The sequence below is a fragment of the Pogoniulus pusillus genome, chromosome 25 (genome assembly GCF_015220805.1).
Source record: "Pogoniulus pusillus isolate bPogPus1 chromosome 25, bPogPus1.pri, whole genome shotgun sequence".
In the NCBI taxonomy this organism is placed as follows: Eukaryota; Metazoa; Chordata; class Aves; order Piciformes; family Lybiidae; genus Pogoniulus; species Pogoniulus pusillus.
The window spans coordinates 6,671,397-6,691,261 of NC_087288.1; the positions used below are offsets into that span (position 1 = coordinate 6,671,397).

Sequence of the window (19,865 nt, forward strand, 5' to 3'; positions counted from 1 at the left end):
TTTCATCTCCTAGAGCTTTGCTTCCTGTGGCATCTGGCTTTGCTGTTTGAAATGTTTTGCTTTGTTTTGTTTTTGACAGGGAAGAAAAAGAAAGTTTGGTGGTTTTTATTCTAGAAAACAGTTAGCCAGTAAATGGTCTGACACAAGACTAACAAATAACTTGCACTGAAGTTAACCTTCCCACTGTACCTAGAATAATTCTGCTTCACTTTGTGCATTCTCTCATGTGTTTGAGATCTCTTTAAAAGACTCAAGCAAAACCAGCTTTTTAAATACTTCCAACCTGGTTGATTCTATGATTCTATGATACCTGCTACTACAAAAAATCAGCAAGTTTGTGTGTTGTACTTGGTAACTCTTTGCTCATTTGATTTGAGATGTTGGCAGCTAGTTAATGTGCTCCAGTGGGAAATACCTTTCTTTGGAAGACAAAGTGCAAGTCCTCCTTTCTGTTTTTTCTTTCTTTCTTTTCTCCTGTGTGCTCTCATCAGGACCCAGCACAACGTGCCAAGAGGATTCCTGTGCAAACCAGGGAGTGTGCTTACAGCAGTGGGATGGATTCAGCTGTGACTGTAGTATGACCTCCTTCAGTGGACCCCTGTGCAATGACCGTAAGTAGGCTTAAAGAAATGCTGAGCCAGATCTTTAAGACAATATTTGAAGCAGGATTCTGCATTTTTATGGTGTTTGAATATCAGCTATTTCAGTCAAATGGCAAACCTGTAAGGATTATAGGAGGGAAGAGCAGAGCTAAAGTGTAGAATGTGAGTTTCGGACAATATGCAGTATCGAATTGACACACTTTGGGTTTATTACACTTGATTGCATGTCTAAATATACTGCTGGTTGCCTGTTTGAAATAATCCCTTTCTTGCATAAATGTTACAAATAATTGTGTCTTCTCTTTTTTCTCCCTGATTGGAAAAAAAAAAAAGACAAACCAAACCCCATTTACATTTGATGATCTTGAGCTATATTGTAATTTTGTAGCATTACATCACCAGGGCTGTAATTACAGTGAAATACTTGACAGGGCTCATTATCTGCCTTTCTTTAGGTAACACTCTGAGCATGTCAACACCAAAAGCATGCTGGGTGTTTGAGTTCTTTTTGCATTTCAGCTGAATAAAACTAGACAACAGGCACCAACCATCTGGGCTTTGAGGAAAAGCTTCAACCTGTCAAAAGTAAGGGGCCTAATTCACCAGTGTCATAATTCAGTTCTATGCCAAGCTAGCCTTATTGAGCTAACCAGAATTATGCAGAAGAGAAAATGGAACAGTGAAGCAGGAGCTGTAATGATCCACAGCAACTGCTGTCCTCTTGAGTAGTTGGAGTTATAATGATCCACAAGCTGCTGAGTTTACTTTTTAGTTCATCAGTTTGGAAATAGCCAAATGTTGCACATTTTTACAGACCTATGAAGAGGGAATTTCTTTAAGGTGAAGCACTTTTTATTTCTATGTGTATGTATTTACCTTAATGAAGGACTGATAATAGAAAAGGATTGGTGTCACTGTGTAGTTGAGCATTTTGGATTTTGATGTCTTGGTCTGGATCTCCACTCTGCAGCAAGATGTATCTCCTTGGACCAACCTTAAAACAGAATAATTATGGTCTGAAAAGCTTTTGGCTGAACTTGTATTGGGCACAGGAGTAGAAAATGAAGCCAATGTAAAAGCTACATTAGTTATTCTAGTGAAAGTTCCACTTTTCTACAATGGAAGGGATTCATCTCAGTGTGTTCATGGTAGAAATGAAATGCACTATCAAAAAAAACCCTCTTGATAATTTGAGCAAAGGTCTGGATTTACTTTATGTATATGAGTTTGTCTTTCCCAGCAACGTGAGTGATTAGTCATACTGCTAAACATATACTGCCAAAGAGCTCAGTCCCCTCTCTGCTGCAGCAGAGAATTACTTGCTTCTCTCTTACTTTTAAGTTGGTATTTCTGTTCTTCTGTGATCTTTGAGCCCTTCCAAAAGCAACTGAAAACTATAAAGAGGAAGTTTTATGTTCCACACCTAGCAAAGGAAAAACTGTTCATAAAATTGTTGTATTTTTAACTGATATCTGGAGCTGGAATATTCTATGACTTGTTTGTTCAAGTGACAGTTTTTGCTTAAATGTGGTGAACTGATGAACTTAGAGATTTAAGGCCAGGCTGGATGAGGCTCTAGACAGCCTGATCCAGTGTGAGTTGTCTCTGCCTATAGTAGAGGGGGTTGGAACTAAATGATCCTTATGTTTCCTTCCAACCTTGACTGATTATATGATTTACTTACCTGTAAAGTAAATTTGAGTAATAAGAATATTAACTCACTCATTTGAGTGATAACATGGACTACATTGCACACAGTCAGATAATTCTCCATATGCTGTTCCTGATGAGGATTACCTTCAGTACCTGGCTGCCAAAATTATTTACTTTTCTCCTACCTAAATATTTTTGTTTTAATGTAGTCCTATTATGGAGTGTGAACATGAAATATTCATTTATCCTAGGCATGAATGTTTTCTGATAGAACACAGAGTCTGGTAAATGTGGTGTGTTTGGTTTCTACATTATCTTGGTTCCTCAGATCAGTTCATACACTCATCAAATGTTTTCGTCTGGAAGGCATCCAGTTCCAACTCCCCCTGCCATGGGCAGGGACACCTTTTGCTAGCCCAGGTTGCTCAAGGCCTTGTCCAGCCTGGCCTTGAACACCTCCAGGAAGGGAGGAAATTCAGAAACCAAAACTCTGCAAAGCAAATGTAACAAGAGATTTTTCGTGATGGCATATGTGAGGGAAAGGAGGAGACATGATGCAGTCTCCATGTCATCTAGATGGTCCTAGACTGCTGGGGTTGGTGAGAGTAAAATGGGAGGAGCAGCAATGAAATGTTACTACCCCTTGGAGTAACTTGTGAGGCTAAACTGCAGCACTGAAGTAAGACACATTCCCTTCATGTGAAGAAGGATTTTCTCAGTGACAGGTCTGGAATAGCACCTGCTAGCTGCTGAGAAATGCATCCCCTTCAGGGAGATGTAGACGTGCTCCTCAAGAGCACATTTCCTTTGCGGGTTGACAGGAGTTGAAGCTTCAACCCAGTGTTGTATGAATCTGTGAATCTCCAGAGGTCACTTCCAGCCCCTATGATTCTGTGAATGATTTACAGAGGTGAGAACAATGCTGTGTTAAGTGGAAGAGATGCTGGGTTAGAAACAACACAGGGAACACCAAGGCCAGAGCAGAGGGAAGGGTTGAGCAGCTGAATAGAAGGATCACCCTCAGCCAAGAAATACTGGAACAGGTTGCCCAGGGATGTGATTGAGGCTCCATCCCTGGAGACATTCAAGATCAGACAGCCCATACTATTTCAGCCTGTCTTTATAGCAGAGGTGCTCCAGCCCTCTGAGCATCTTGGTGCCCTCTTCTGTACATTTCAGATCTTTTGACACTTAGACTCTAAGATCTATCTTAGTGCTAATTTCGGGAGAAGGATGTATACCAAACAAAGAAGCTTAACTTAAAGCAGTGACCAAAACCTGAGCATCTTGGTGCCCTCTTCTGTGCATTTCAGATCTTTTGACACTTAGACTCGAAGATCCATCTTCTTTTGGGAGAAGGATTTATACCAAACAAAGAAGCTTAACTTAAAGCAGTGACCAAAACCTGAGCTAACCACTCAGCAGTACTTTCCAAAGCAATTTTACATATTCCTGGCTAAGCCTTTGCAGGTGTTAGCTACCAATAAACTTATAACCCCCTATTAAGGGAAGGGATAGAAAATTCCTCAGAGTACTTTAAAACACATTTGATTTTCATCTCCAGTAGCCAAGAATTAAAAAATCTGTCCCTGATATGATGCCAGTCTAAATACTTTGGATGATTATTTTACCATAGAGGCTTCCAGTACACAAGAGAAATAAAGAGAGCTGCACACAAAATTACAATGCAGGGCAAGCTGCTGGAATGAACTAATTGAAGAACTCTCAATTTGTTCAGCTTATCTTATCCAATATCTCTCCATAATGAATATCTGGGATTTCTGGTGACAACTAGCAGTGGCCTAATTTATCTAAACCTCAAAGGAAGTAGGACTTCACACACATAGTCTTGAAAATGCAGAAATGGTGAGGTGTTGAAGGAGAAATGAAAAAACAACAACTGTAAAAAGAGCAAAGGAAGCAAGAAGTGTTGCCTGTGAGCAATAGCTGTGGACCAAGATTACTCTTTTAAACTTAGGTTTTTATTGGAATCCTGACCAGGATAGGCTGCACCTTGTGCTGTAGGGCTCCTGGGGTGTTTTAAGAGAGCACATCTCACTCCAGCCACAACTATGGGGGATGAGGCACAGATGGCAACTTTTTTTCCCAAGGTTTTAGTGGCTGAGCTCTATTAGGTCTTCCTTGTTTCATTTGAATTTTGTAGTGTGTAAATTTTGGGCTTTCATTAAGATATATGTCTGTTAGTTGTTTAACTTAAGAGGAATGCTGCTGCTGACAGTGAAAACAAGTTTTAGAGTTATTTCTTTCTTGTTTGCTTGTTAATTCTGGAGCAGTCAGTCCAATGAGCTGTCTGTGCCTAAAATGTGTACTTGCGGTCTGGAAGGCAACCATGTCCTGGGCTGCATCCAAAGCAATGAGAGCAGCAGGATGAGGGAGGAGATTTTGCCCCTCTGTTGTGTTCTGGTGAGACCTCACCTGGAGTACTACATCCAGGTTTGGGTACCGCAACACAAGAAGGACATAGAGCTACTGGAGAGGGTCCAAAGGAGGCCACAAAGGTGATCATAGGGCTGGAGAACCTCTCCTGTGGAGACAGGCTGAGAGAGTTGGGGCTGTTCAGCCTGGAGAAGACTCTGGGAAAATATTAGAGCAGCCTTCCAGTACCTGAAGGGGACTACAAGTGAGCTGAGGAGAGACTTTTTACAAGGACATGTGCTGATAGGACAAGAGGCGATGGCTTTGAGCTGAAAAAGGGAAGATTTAGACTGGAGATTAGGAGGAAATTCTTGACAGTGAGGGTGCTGAGACACTGGAACAGTTTGCTGCAAGAGGTTGTGGATGCCCCCACTCCTGGAAATGTTCAGGACCAAATTGGGTGAGGCCTTCAACATCATGGTCTAGTGGAAAGTGTCCCTGCCCATTGTAGAGGGCTTGGAGGTAGATGATCTTTAAGGTCCCTTCCAACCCAAACCAATCTATCAAAATAGTTCAGTGATTTCCATTTTCTCAAGCATATTCCAAACTTTTAAAACTTACAAGGATAGGAAGTTGTTTGATGGTGACCTTACGCATGAGAATGTTTCTAACAAGCAGCAAAAAGTAAAGTTTTAAGTAGGATGCTTGATACAGAAAAAGCCCCAAAGGAGCTTTCAAAGGTAGCCAGGAGACACTCTTAACAGTTGTGCTTGTAAAATCACAGCATCGTAGACTGGCTTAGGTTGGATCATGGCTTAGAGATCATCTGCTCCAACCTCTCTGCCATGGGCAGGGAAATTGTAGCTCAGATGAAAAGTTACACAACATTTCCAACCAGCTCGAAGTGGCTCTCTATTGCAATATTAAAAATGGAAATAGTGCCCAAAAATTGGAAGCCTTTCTCTGCCTCTGGAGGAATCAAGGGAGTAATTAAATTGGATCTTGATATATCAATAATATCTTTCTGTTATTAATGGCAGAATAATTCTCTAAATCAAATCCTAGAAGTGTTTCCAGTGTCATAAAGGTGGAAATGATTAAGGGTTAATTAAATATATTCTCATGGAACTAAAATTGTTCTGTTGGGTATCATTAGATTCCTCCCTCTAGAACTTCCACTTATTCCAGTTTAATAGGATGCTATGTACAATTCAGGCCTGAAGTTCGTGCAGCCAAAAGCTATTCACAGTAACAAGCAGATTGGCTGAGCTGTCACTGTTCTTTCTCCCAAATTTCTCTGTACTTTCCCACAATATCACATATTAAAATCAATTTTAGGTAGCTAGTATTTTTTCTGAACAAGATTAACCACTCTACATGGCACAGCTGGACCAGAAATTTTAGCTCTGTAATGGTGTCAGTCATTCCTTTCCAACAACCCCAAAAAAAGAGCAATGAGTAAGTGCTAGTTTTTTTTTTTTAATAGATGACAGCTGCAGGAGTCACAAATGGTAAGAAAGAAGAAGAAAACTTTCCCAAGCGGTGCCTCTCTAACCCACAGCATGAGAATAGCTCACAGTGCATGTGGGGAGTTTGGTGCTGTGTATCTGTTTTACCTGGAAGATATTTGAGTCCAGTGGCACAGTCATGCACAATGGTGCCTCAGAAAGGTAAAATTACTCAGACTTTCTGAAGTCTCTACAACTGGACTCGGGTTACTAAGGCAACCTGATCTTCCTCGCCAGGTGTTCTGGCTTGACAGGTAGGTTGGGTTCAAAGTAACTTCAGATGTATGAGGAACTCGTGTGCTCAATGCAAAGCAAGATTTTGTTGATAGCTCCATACCGTCTTTGGAGTCTCCTGTGTGTTCATTTTTGCCAGGTGCTGAAGAAAATTGCAGAGTAAACAAAATTATCTGAATTTTCTATCGCAGAATCATAGACTTGCTTCAGCTGGAAAAGATATTTATGATCACTCAATCCAACTGTCAACCCAACAGCACCGTGGCCATTAAACCATGTCCCAAAAAGCCATGTCCACATGTTTCTTGAACACCCCCAGGGGTGGTGATTCCACTGCCTCCCTGGGCAGCCTGTTCCAATGCCTGACCACTCTCTCAGTAAAGAAATATTTTCCTGCATCCAACCTAATATTCCCCTGGTGCAACTTGAGGCCATTTCCTCTCCTCCTATGCCTTTTTCATAGAATCATAGAATCAGCCAGATTGGAAGAGACCTCCAAGATCATCCAGTCCAACCTCCAACCTAGCACCCAGCCCTAGCCACTCAACTAGCCCATGGCACTAAGTGCCTCATCCAGTCTTTTCTTGAACACCTTCAGGGACGGTGACTCCACCACCTCCCTGGACAGCCCATTCCAGTGGCAAATTTTGTCTTGCAGAACAGACCAACACCCACATGGCTCCAGCCTCCTTTCAGGGAGTTGTAGAAAGTGAGAAGGCTCTCTTCAGCCTTCTTTACTCTGAACTAAATAACTGCAGTTCCCTCAGCTGCTCCTCACCAGACCCATTCTCCAACATCTTCACTAGTTTCACTGCCTCACTCTGGACATGCTCCAGTTGCTCAGTGTCTTTCTTGGAGTGAAGGTACAGCTGTGGATGTGGATAATTCCAGGTTTTCTGGAATCCATATTAAATATCTGTATAATTCCTTAGAAGCATGCACTGAAGTAATGGCAAAGCACAGAAAAAGGTACCTCCTGGATACATTTGCAATGTCCTTTGTTCAAATGCTGCTGGGTCTATACTTGCTTTTGGCCATTTTTGGCCTGCCCAGCCCTACCTTTCCAACAGCTCATCCAAATGAAATTTCCATAAGGACTCTTATCCTTTCAATGTCATTTGTTTAAGATCTTTCAATAAGTCATTTTGACTTAGACTTACAAATCTTATGTACTGCTGTTGTGTTTGGAAGATGTCATAGTGAAGCTCTGTAGCTATGAAGCTGTAAAGCTGATGTGTTTGGAAGGCTTCTGCTCAGATTAGAGCTCACATGGATTACCATGTCCACCTCTGGCCCCTCCAACACAAGAGAGACACAAGAGAATCATGGACCTATTGGAGTGGGTCCAGAAGAGACCACAAAGATGATCAGAGGGCTGGAGCATTTCTCCTATAAAGACAGGCTGAAAGAATTGAAGCTTTCAGCCTGGGAAAGAGAAGGCTCCAGGGAGACCTTAGAGCTGTATTTCAGTATCTGAAGGGGAGACCTACAGGAAAGCTGGGCAGGGACTGTTTAGAAGGGCTTGTGGTGATAGGACAAAGGACAATGGCTTGAAAGTTGAGCAGGTGAGGATGCAGGAGGAACAGGCTGGACATCAGGAGGAAGTTCTGCATAATGAGAGTAGTGAAATGCTGAAACAGGTTGCTCAGGAATGTGGTGGAGGCCCCATCTCTGGAGACATTTGAGATGAGACTTGATGTGTCCCTGGGCAGCCTGCTTTAGATGGAGGTGTCCCTGCTGACTGTAGAGGGGTTAGACAAGATGACCTTTGAGGATCTCTTCCAGCCTGCAGTCTGTGGATCTGTGTGAATCTGTGAATTTTCTGCTAAAGTATTTTAGGGAATTTGGAAAGCAGGTAACTGAGTCACTAATACTGGTGTGAAATGATGCTGCTGACATTTCACAAGGTTTTAGTGTCTGGTGGCTTAATGAAGGCAACTTCAAAGTTCAATCCCAGCCTAGGGAAAACTACTGTGGATTAAAAGCAGTCAATACCCCATTTAGGGACTGGAAGTTGGAACTGTAGAAAAGAGAGTGAGCGAGAGCTAAGCTGCTTGGTGCCCACACCCCCAAATTAAAGGCTGTGTTAAGGCTTCTCTTGAATTTGCTGTTAATTCTGGTGGAATGTGCATGCTGCAAAGCTTTGTGCTGCCACTCTTTGTCATGAGTCCATATCTGGAACTGAAACCAGACATACAAGGAAAGAGATCACTTCCCTTTAAACATTCATACACTAAAACCCCCACTTAACATGTATGATATGAAGCATTCAGTGTCAAAGTGCTTTAATATTTACAGATGCCATTTGCAAATCATCTTAAGCTCTGAGTCAGCTTTGCCACATAAATCAATCCTCCCTATAGCGTAGTGATTGCTTTAAAATTCTCTCTTTTTTAGAATCATAGAATTCTTTCAGTTGGAAAAGACTTTAAGTCTGACCACTATCTAATTCCACCAAGTCTGGTGCTAAACCATGTTCTCAGCACCACAAACACCTCCAGGGATAGTGACTCCAACACCTCCTTGGAGAGCCTGGTCTGGTCTTTGAGAACCCTTTCAAGTCAAGAAGTTTCTTCTAAGATGTAACTTAAAACTCCTCTGGCACAACTTGAGGCCATTTCTTCCCATCCTATCACTCGCTACTTGAGAAAAGAGATCAACCTAATGTGATAGACAACTCATGTCTCCAGTTTTGAGTTTGGGCCACATCTCTCCTGAAAAGAATCAGAAGGAAGCAAGCAAACAAAAAAAACAAACAACAACATCAACAAAAGGAAAACAAACAAAGAAAATCAATAGCAAAACTCTTCTGAAGAGAATGAGAAGCACTACAACTCTTCAGCACACTAGAAGGAGCTAAAGAGTCTTCTTAGTCTTTCACATTACCCATGTTATACAATTCCAGTTGGCATTAAAACCCAGTGAATCGTAGCGTCATAGAATCCTAGAATGGTTTAGAGTGGAAGTGACCTCTGAAGGTCATCTAGTCCAACACTCCTGCAGTCAGCAGCAGCATCCTCCATTAGATCAGGTTGCCCAGAGCTCCCTTGAGCCTGACCTTGAGTATCTCTCAGGATGGAGCCTCAACTACCTCCCTGGGCAGCCTGTTGCAGTGTTCCACATCTTCTAGAAAATGTCAAATTTGCTGTGCATGCACAAAGCAACCTGCAGAGCTCTTTCACAAAGGGTTCAAGACTGCTGAGAAGTGTCAGGTTTGGTAAACATGCAGACATGCTATGGATGTGAGCAGAGGGCAAGGCTGAGATTCCTTAAGGTCCAGCAGTTCAGCCAAGGTGATGGATGGCTGAAAACCTTGCACGAATATGAAAAATCCTCTCATTTTAGCCAGGACCCCAGAGTCAAAGAGGATATTCAAGGGGCTACTCTGTTATCTACTTAAAAATAGATAGGGAGGTCATGGATGGCCTCTCACTGGAGGTATTGAAGGCCAGGTTGGATGAGCCTTGAGTAACCTGGTCTAGTAGAAGATGTCCCTGCCCATGGCAGTGAGGAGATTTAGACTGGAGATTAGGAAGAAATTCTTGACAGTGGGGGTGGTGAAACATTGGGTTGCCCAAGGAGGTTGTGAATGCCCTCTCTTTGGAAGTGTTCAAGGCCAGGTGAATGAAGTCTCAAGCAACCTGGTCTAGCAGAAGGTGTCCCTACCCATGTCAGGGGGGTGGAAGGAAATGATCATGAAGGTCTCTTCCAAGCCAAACAATTTTAATACTCTGTGAACCATCTTCTCCTATGTCCTTGCACTGTTGAAGTCTCAAGCAACCTGGTCTAGTGAAAGGTGTCCCTACCCATGGCAGGGGGGTAGAAGCAGATGATCTTGAAGGTCTCTTCCAAGTCATACAATTGTATGACTCTGTGAACCATCTTTTCCTTTGTCCTTGCACTGTTTGGCTGTTTCATGCTTGCACAGAGAGCTCCAATCTTTATTGGTTTATTCAGTGTTTTCTTGGGGTTTCTTTCTGTCTGCTGAAAGGATGGGGACACATTTTAATAGGCTTCCTTCTGTAATCCCTGAGGGGAAGTCTTTATGGCAGGAAAATTTTCAAGGAGATAGTATCTCTGTAATTGAAAGCACTACCAGGAACAAATGAAAGCCATTTCCAGACTTGCTGGAGCAGTAGCAAGGTGTCAGATTGAGTTCAGATACTTCCAGAATGGAGATTTTATTTCTTCACAACTGGGGCCTGAGAATGTTTGAAAAATCCTAATTTGGAGAAGATTTTACTGAGCAAATATAATCCTATTTTCCCCTTGAAACTCTACCCCAATGCTTTCCTCTCTCGTGCTTCTACTCACTCCCATCGTAAGCTACGGGTGATGTTTAACTGGAGGTACTTAGCACAGCTTTACTGGGACAACAGCCAAGTGCAAAATAAAAGGGTTCTGTAACCCCAACCAATGTACCAGGCCAAGACATGACATTTTCCCTGAGGATTAACCATTCCCTGTGGATGATGTTGTCTCCCAGACAACAGGGAAAAGCTTGGGGTTACTGATTCGAAACCCTGCAACAGAAATGCAACCTGTTGGCATTTCAGATGGCTAGAAAAAGCATTTCCCATCAATTCTGCATTGTGATTTTATTTTAGCTATTGATCTTTGACCTTTTTTCTTGATTGATTTTGTAGTTCAGTATTTCATTTTATTATTTTATTCAGTTTTAGATTTTATTTCTTTTTTTTCCCATTTTATTCCACTTTGTTTCATGTTTTATTCAATTTCTGTCATTTTTAGTTGATTAGATTTCATTATTTCATTTGATTAATTAATGCAATTTTATGCTATTTTATTTTATATTGGATTTTCTTTCAATTTCTATTGTTTTTATTTCACTGTATTATTTCCTTTGATTGGTTAATACAATTTTATTCCATTTTATTTTATATTTAAATTTATTTCAATATCCATTTTTCATTTGATTTCATTAGTTTAGTCTATTATTTTAGTCAATGTTATTTTAGGTTTCATTTTATTTCATTTTCTACTAGTTTTATGTGATTTTATTATTTTATTCTATTATTTTATTCATTTTTATTTTATATTTGATTTTATTTCATTTTCTTCTATTTTTATGTGGCTTTATTCAATTTTATATTTGATTTCATTTCATTTTCTACTATTTTTATGTGACTTTATTCCATTTTATTTTATATTTCATTTCACTTTCTACTCATTTTCATATGATTTCATTATTTCATTCTATTGTTTTACTGAATTTTATTTTATATTTGATTTTGTTTCATTTTCTACTATTTTTATGTGATTTCATTATTATTTCATTCCATTTTATGTTATATTTGATTTTATTTCTATTATTTTAATTTCATTTTGTTTCTTTATTTAATTTCATTATTTTATATAATTTAGTATTTTATTTTGTTAGTTTTTTCTCTTTTTTCAGTTTTTTTTTATTTTACTCTATTTTTTTAAAGTTTTCTTTTGCTTTATACTTTGTTTTATTTTATATTTTTATTTGGTTTTTTTTTATTATTATAAACTAACTTAATTTTATCACTTTATTGTTTACTCCACTCAAGAAACTCCATGTAGCATATCTCTACACAACCTGGTTCAGTTTTGAGTTTATTGAAACTGAAGGGTGGATTATTGAGCAGCACAAATATTTGTTCCTATTAATTCCCCCATGTAAATATTCAGAAATTCAATTTAATCTGTGTGTTTATGAGAGAGTAAAAAATGTGGATGGGCAAAGAATTATAAAAGTGCTCTCATTTGGAGCTGAACGATTCTAGATGAATTATGCTGTCAAGGATAATTTAAACTATTCCTTCATATCACTGCTAAGTGATTCTGAAGAAATTTCTTTTTTTGTTTGTTTTTCATCACTCTATTAAAACATAATTGTATCTGCAAAGAAAAAGCAGTGATGGGAAATTTAATCTTGGCCCAATAACAGCATTTTATGACTTTTTTTCTGTCTTCTCTATATCCATAGCAGTCCTTTGCACATTAAGATGTCTTCTCAAATTCTCAGCTGTGTTTCTAGGGGTTTGGGTGGTGGTTGATTTTTTGACAGTGTAAACAATTTGTCTATTCTTACCTTGCTTCACAAAAGGAAAAGTTATAAATCCAAAGCTGGTGTTTTAATATGAGTTTGCACGTTGCAAATGATCCATTTGCAAAGGAGCTTTGTGAAAATCATAGAATTGTAGAATGGCTTGAGTTGGAAAGGACCTTAAAGATCAGATGAAATAGAAGAGACCTTAAAAAGCAGATGAATTGGAAGGGACCTTAAAGATCAGATTAATTGGAAAGGATCTTAAAGATCAGATGAGTTGGAAGGGACCTAAAAGATCCGATGAATTGGAAGGGGCCTAAAAGATCAGATGAATTGGAAGGGACCCTAAAGATCAGATGAATTGGAAGGGACCTTAAGAAGCAGAGGAGTTGGAAGGGATTTTAAAATGCAGGCATTCCATTAGATCATAGAGTCATTGAATCACAGAATAATAGAATGGCTCAGGTTGGAAGGGATCTCAGAGACCACCTATTCCAAGCCCCCTGCCATGGGCAGGGATGTCTCTCATCTAGACTTGGTCACCCAAAGCCTCATCCAACCTGGCCTTGAACACCTCCAGGGAGGAGGCATCCACAATCACTCTAAGCAACCCATTCCAGAGTCTAAGCACACTCACACGTGATGGACTTGATTAACAAGTACTGGGTTCAGTTTTGGGCCACTCACTGCAGGATGGATGTTGAGGTGCTGGAGTATGTCCCGAGAAGGACAACGAGGCTGTTAAGGCTTGAATACAAATCTTGTGAGAATCAGATGAGCTGGGGGTTTTCCATCTGGAGAGGAGGAAGCTCTCTACAGCTCCCTGAACAGAGGTTTGAGTGAGATGGGGACTAGCATATTTTCCCAGCTAACAAGTGATAGATGAGGGGAAAGTTGTACTAGAAGAGGTTTAGGTTCTATATTTGGAAAAAGAAATCTTCCTCAAAAGGGTTATTGGGCACGGGAACATCTCCTTGGAAGTGTTTAAAAGGTGTTTGGAGGAAGTGCTCAGGGAAGTGGTCTAAGAGTTGTGTACAGGTGTGACTGTTTGGGTGTTGCCTGCCTCCACACACTTAAGAAAATCACCCAGACTAGACTCAGCAGCTGGAAATCAGAATGAAGCTTTATATTTACAGCTTAGCACAACATCCAAGCAGATATTTACAATCTATACAGCTAGAGACAGAAACAGACAAGTTGAAAAGTAATACAGAAATACAACAGCCCTCCTAGAAACCAGAGTCCCCAGGAGGGGCTCCCAACCACCCTTCCACCTCCTTTCCACCTTTCTACCTTATCCCAGACTTTGCTTTACATTCAAGGTGAGTTTGAAGAATCAGTCAGAGGGGTTAGGAAGCAGAGGGATTAGTTACACAGACAGCAGGTTACAGAGAGAAGGGAGGCAGCCAAAGACAGAGAGCAACTCTATTATCTATGTTTGTGTTCTTGTTTTTATCCATCTCAGCAAGCCTATGTGTGAAGTAGCCATCACCACTGTTTCCTTTTCACAGCCTGGCATCTAACTCCTCTCACTATAATACCCCAGCTAGGCTCGAACTAGCACAACAGGGAGATGTTAGGTTATGATTGAACTCAATGATCCTAAGGTCTTTTCCCACCTGGTAATTCTGTAAACGGGGAAGAACCTTCATCTTTGTGGCAAGTAAAAATGCTGAAAAGGAGTCCAGAAGAAACACAGAGCTCAGAAGTCCCTGAAGACCTTTAGGATTTGACCTTCATTTGCTTTTTAATCTTAGAATTCTTTATTAATGTGTTGGCAACATGGGGTTTAGTGCTTTGAGTCGGCAGGCGCTGGCAATCTTGTCTTTATGATCCTGGCGCACTAAAGGTAGTCCACTGCAGTGCGTTTTCAGTAGTCAGTGCATGTTGCTCATGCTTGTTAGCACAAACTCCTTTGTGGAGCTTCCCCTAGTAATAAAACTACTCAAGTTCTAAAAGAAAAAAAGCCACCACCAAACCCCAAACAAACCTCATTTTTAACTTTTGCAGAAGATAACAAAATTCTTTTCTATCATTCCCCGCTCTGCCACAGATAGCAATAAAGATGTTTAATAAGCATGAAGAATGCACATTCCTGTCCAAGCTGCCTCTTTTCTTTGGCTCAGCTATTTAAATATACACTAATTTTTTTTTTTGCTTAGCTATTGAAATATCAATTATTTAACCTACACTTGTTCTCAAATATGATTGTGTCATCGTTTATGTTCACTTTGAATCAGCTTTTAAAGGGAAGGCGTTTGCTATTATGCTTCTTTCTATTGCCATCTGTGCTGTAAAGCTTCTATTTATTAGTATTTTGATTCCATTTAGTTATAATGTGATTTATCTCTCCCTCAGCTTAGTAAACATTTAGGTAGTAATTCTCTGTGGTTATTTATGGCTGAACTTGAGGCTGTTTTCAGGTGCTGTGAGTCCTTCGTTTATTTTTTTTTCTCTTGGAGTGGTATAAAAGGGCCTTAAATCCAAATCCAGAATGTCTGTAGAGAGACAGAGTAGTTCTATTAAGATAGAATACAATAGTGCTGTCAGAATAGGAAATCTCCCCTCTGCCCCCAGCTCCCAGGACAGCAACAACAACAAAAAAGTGGGAGAATGGACCCAGAAAGATCAAAAGTTTTCTTCTGGCTCTGACTAGATTGACCTGGGTAATCACTGGGATCCACTCCAGCTGAGAGGAGACCTCATTGCTCCCTGCAAGTCCCTGAAAGGAGGCCAGAGTGAGGATGGAGACAGCCTCTTCTCCCTGGTGGCAAGCAACAGGACTAGAGGAAATGGTTTCAAGGCTGAGCCAGGGAAGGTGCAGGATGGATGTTAGGACATATTTCTTCACTGACAGGGTTCTCAAACATTGGAATGGTCTGTCCAGGGCAGTGTTGGAGTCACCATCCATGGAGGTGTTCAAGTAGTGAGTGGACCTGGTGTTTAGGGACTGCTGACCCTCCAGTGCTGGGTCAAAGGTTGTTCTAGGTGACCTTGAAGGTATCTTCCACACAAAGATATTCTGTGATGCAGTGATTAATGTTGGAGACTGATATTAATGAATTTATTCATAGTAACCCACATGTCTATTCTGCAGGCAATGATGTTGTAGCTATCACCACTAAGTACAGCCTCTGCAAACTGCTTCCTTTCAGTGCTGGTATTTGCCCTGTGTTTATATTGGGGATAGCCCAATTGTAAAGATCTGAGTGGAAGCAATTTCTTTGATGTTTTAGAAGTAGGAGATAATATTTTATTATTTCTTTTATCACCTAACTGAATGTCAGTTTGCTGTGAGTAAATTAAAACATTCCAGAGCAGAGCCTGGCAATTATTGCCAGCTGTAACTTGAATGACATGCTTTGGTATTAGTATTCCTGGCAGGGCTTTGTCTCCTGTCTGCAACATGGAGCTGGTGTTTCTTTCTACCTGTTTTCTCTCTCTCTCAAGGGAGATGTTGAGATACTGGAATGTATCTAGAGAAGGGCGACAAAGCTGGTGAGAGGCCTGGAACACAGTTCCAGGTCTCTCAGCCTCTCCTTGTCAGAGAGATGGTCCATCCTCTCATTGTCTTTCTGGCCTGCCATTGGACTCTCTGCAGTAATTCTCTGTCTCTCTTGAACTGGAGAGCCCAGGACTGTGTGGCCTAGGAGATCCTGCTCTGGCAGGCAGGTTGGACTTGATGGTCTTTCAAGGTCCCTGCCAGGCCCTACCATTCTGTGATTCTCCAAAAGTGGCCTCACCAGGGCAGAGTGGCGGAAGAGAACCTCTCTCAACCTGCTGGCCATGTTCTTCTTGATGTACTCCAGAATACTTTTGGCCTTCATGGCCACGAGGGCACATTGCTGGCTTGATGGTGAACTACTTGTCCAGCAAGACTCTCAGGTGCTTTTCCCCAGAACTGCTTTCCAGCAGGTGAACCCTTCACTTGCAGCAGTGCAGGAGGTTATTCCTCCCCAGCTGCAAGACTCCTGTGCTTGCCCTTGTTGAATTTGATGAGATCTAAAAGCGCCGTAATAGGCGGTTATCATTATGGACAGCCTAATAATACCAAGGCCTTCCTGGCTCTGACCTGCTGCCTTTCCAGAGCTGACTGTGCAGAGCTGAACGTGGATCTGCTTACAGAGCTGTACAACCATGGCATGGCACAGAGCCATTATTCAATTTACTGTATGCTTCTGTGCTTCCTGGCATCGCAGTCTCATCTGCTAAGGAGCCATTGAAACAAGCTCCTCAGGCAAAACATCCATTAAACTTTCTTTCTTTTTTTCCTCCTTTTTTTTTTAAAGGAAAAAAAAAATCTTCTGCTAATTTGCTGCAATTTATGTTTGCTGTGTGACTTTGCAGCCCAGCCTGTCAATGGAACTGTGCTAATCGGTAGGAAGTGAGTTGCCTGTATGCCTTCAGACATCCTACAACTACCACTGCATAACTAAACCAGTATTCTAGAGGGGCTTGGTTTTGGTTTCCCTGCATGGCTTGACTCCTGCAGCATGTGATTTTCTGGCACTTTTTTTACTCTCCTTAAAAATCCTTGAGCATTTTGTTTGACAAAATAACTGTTCTTATAGTGTGCTCTTTCTTTTTTTCTTTGCTGTGCTGTAGTTTAATGACAGAAAATGGATGTCTCACAGATAAAATTACCTACTACATACTGGTTTGTCCCATCTCAGAAGATTTAAGCCCTGTAATCTTTTAAAAATTGGTCATTAGTTGCTTATCTGCCATAATGTTACAGCTGAATAAAAACTGAGGAAACAGTTAAATTTAAAACAAACAAAAAAATCAAGAGGAAGAATAAGAGGCAGAAGATAGAACTTGGGAGGAAGACTATTTGAAATGGATAGGAAGTAGGAAGGAGAAAGATGTCTTATAGAAGGTTTCAAGACAGAAAAAGAACTATTCAACTGGTTTAAAATGTTGGGTCAATTTGTGTGGTTTTCACCTATTTTGGAGAGATACAGAAGCCTGTGGATCTTCTGCAGACTTTCTTGTCTCAGGCAAGAAACTGCAGTTCTACTGAGATTTTAAATAGACACTTTCCAATCTGTTGTATTCCTTCATTTGTTGTTTCGATTCTGTTGTGTTCCTTGACATTGGAATGGGCTGCCCAGGGAGGTGGAGGAGTCGCTGTCCCTGGAGGTGTTCAAGACAAGGCTGGCTGAGGCACTTAGTGCCATGGTCTAGTTGACTGGATAAGGCTGGGTGCTAGGTTGGGCTGGATGATCTTGGAGGTCTCTTCCAACCTGGCTGATTCTGTGATTTGCACTCAAAGGGTTGTGATCAATGGCTTGATGTCCAGGAGAAGACCCATGTCAACTGGAGTTCATCAGGGGTCTGTTTTGGGTCCAGGGCTGTTTAATGTCTCTGTCAGTGACATGGATGGTGGTGTTGACTGCATGCTGGGCAAATTTCCTGATGTCACCCAGCTGTGTGGTGCACTGGACTCGCTTGAGCAGAGGGATCCATTCAGAAGGGTCTTGACAGTCTTCAGAAGTGGGCCAGTGCCAGCTGCATGATGATCAACAAGCCAAAGTGCAAGGGTCTGCATGTGAATCGAGCCAATCTTGGGCACAAATTCAGGCAGAGTGCAGAGTAGGTTGAGAGTAGATCTGAAGAAAGAGGCTTGGTGGTGTTGGTAGCTGAGAAGCTCTCCAGACAGTGCCCTCATGAAGTCCAGAAAGCAGCCCTGTGTTTGGCTGCATCGAGAGGAGTGTGGGCAGCAGGGCAAGAGAGGGGATTCAGCCTCTTGACTTTGCTCTGCTGGGACTCCGCCTCCAATCCTGCATCCAATTTTGGTGTTCCCAGCATTTGAAGGGCACAGAGCTGCTGGATTGAGTCCAGAGGAGGGCCACAAAAGTGATGTGAGGGCTGGAGCACCTCTGCTATGAGAATAGGCTGAGGGATCTGGGGATGTTCAGCCTGCAGAGGAGAAGACCCTGGGGGGACCTTAGAGCTACCTTCCAATAGCTGATGGGATCCTACAGGAAGGCTGCAATGGGACTACTTGTAAGAGTGGCTAGAGACAGGAGAAAGGGGAATGGTTTGAAGCTGAGGGAGACTAGGGCTAGACTGGATCTTAGGAAGAAGTTCTTACAGTACAAGGGCAGTGAGACTCTGGAACAGGTTGCCCAGGGAGTTTGTGGATGCCTCCTCTCTGGAAGTGTTCAAGACCAGGATGGATAAAGCCTTGGGATGCTGAGTCTAGTTGAAAGGCAGCAAGTTTGGAGTAGGTGATCTCTGAAGCCACTTCCAACCTAAGCCATTCTCAGATTCTAGAATTAGTGCCACAGAGTTACTAGAAAGCAATTTAAATTGTCATTTTGGAGAGAGTGAGCATTTCAAGGAGAGGAGCATCTCAAGAGGGTGGTGTTTTCTATGGAGGTGTTAGTTTTAGTTTGAAAACAGGTAAATTCCCACCTCTGATAAGCACACAAATGCAGGGGTGAGGTTACATTTGTCAGGTGCAGCAAAATTTGTTCAGGCAGGCAGAATTTTCCAGTGGCTTGGTGGCTCAGAAGCAGCATTTGGTCTGGTGTTTGGAACGGCAAAAGGAAGTGCAATGAACAGTCACAATTTGTGCAATGAGTATCTTGCTCTTTTCCAGTTGTTTATAAATCATAAAAAGAAAACTTGTGCTGTCTGTGGCCAGGGAAGCTTAATTTTTAAGCAGTGTTTTTAGCTAGCTAACCCATTTCAGACTCTCTTTTAACATGCTCTATTTTATGATATTCTGCCCTGATTTTTCCCCTCCTTTTGATCTCAGTGTCATAATTAGACCAAGGGCTTTGCCACGTTGGTATAAAGCCCTGATCCATCTCACCCAGTGTTGGCCAAATGCCAGATGCTTCTGGTGAGAGACTAAAAGCTGAGTGGCTGAGCCTACCTATAGCAAATACTGGGATTTGAAAGCTCTTTTCCCATTGACTCCTGAGCAAGCTTTTGGTTCTTGAGCAGGGAGATATCTAAAGAGAGGTAAAGTGAGGCAGAGTAGGTAATATCAGTTATTCTAATGTCATGTTTTGGTGGGGGGAGCTGGGGACAGGAGCACTGATGTGTTTTGCAGACTTCTCAGAATAGTGCCAGAGAATGGAATCTCTGTTACAAGGAGAGCCTGAGGGAGCTGGGGCTGTGCTGCTTGGAGAAGAGCAGGCTGAGAGGTGACCTCATCAATGTTTACAAAGATGTGCAGGGTGAGTGCCAGGAGGCTGGAGCCAGGCTCTGCTGGGTGATGCCCAGTGACAGGACAAGGGGCAATGGGTGGAAGCTGAGGCATAGGTAGTTTCATTTAGGGATTTTTTGACCTGAGACATAAACACTGGAGCAGGCTGCCCAGTGGAGTTGTGGAGCCTCCCTCTCTGGAGATATTCAAAACCCACCTGGACATATTCCTGTGTGATCTGGTCTAGGTGATCCTGCTCTGGCAGGGGAGTTGGACTGGATGAGCTTTTGAGG

General features: G+C 41.7%; 1 protein-coding gene across 36 annotated transcripts in view; it reads left to right on the plus strand.

The window, feature by feature from the left end:
• NRXN1 (neurexin 1) overlaps positions 1-19,865 on the plus strand; it is an 841,287-nt gene that overhangs the window by 400,177 nt on the left and 421,245 nt on the right. For all 36 annotated transcript variants that reach the window (XM_064164296.1, XM_064164294.1, XM_064164293.1 and 33 more), the window contains one exon: positions 492-611. In XM_064164296.1, coding sequence (XP_064020366.1) covers positions 492-611 — 120 coding nt within the window. The remainder of the gene's footprint in view (positions 1-491; positions 612-19,865) is intronic.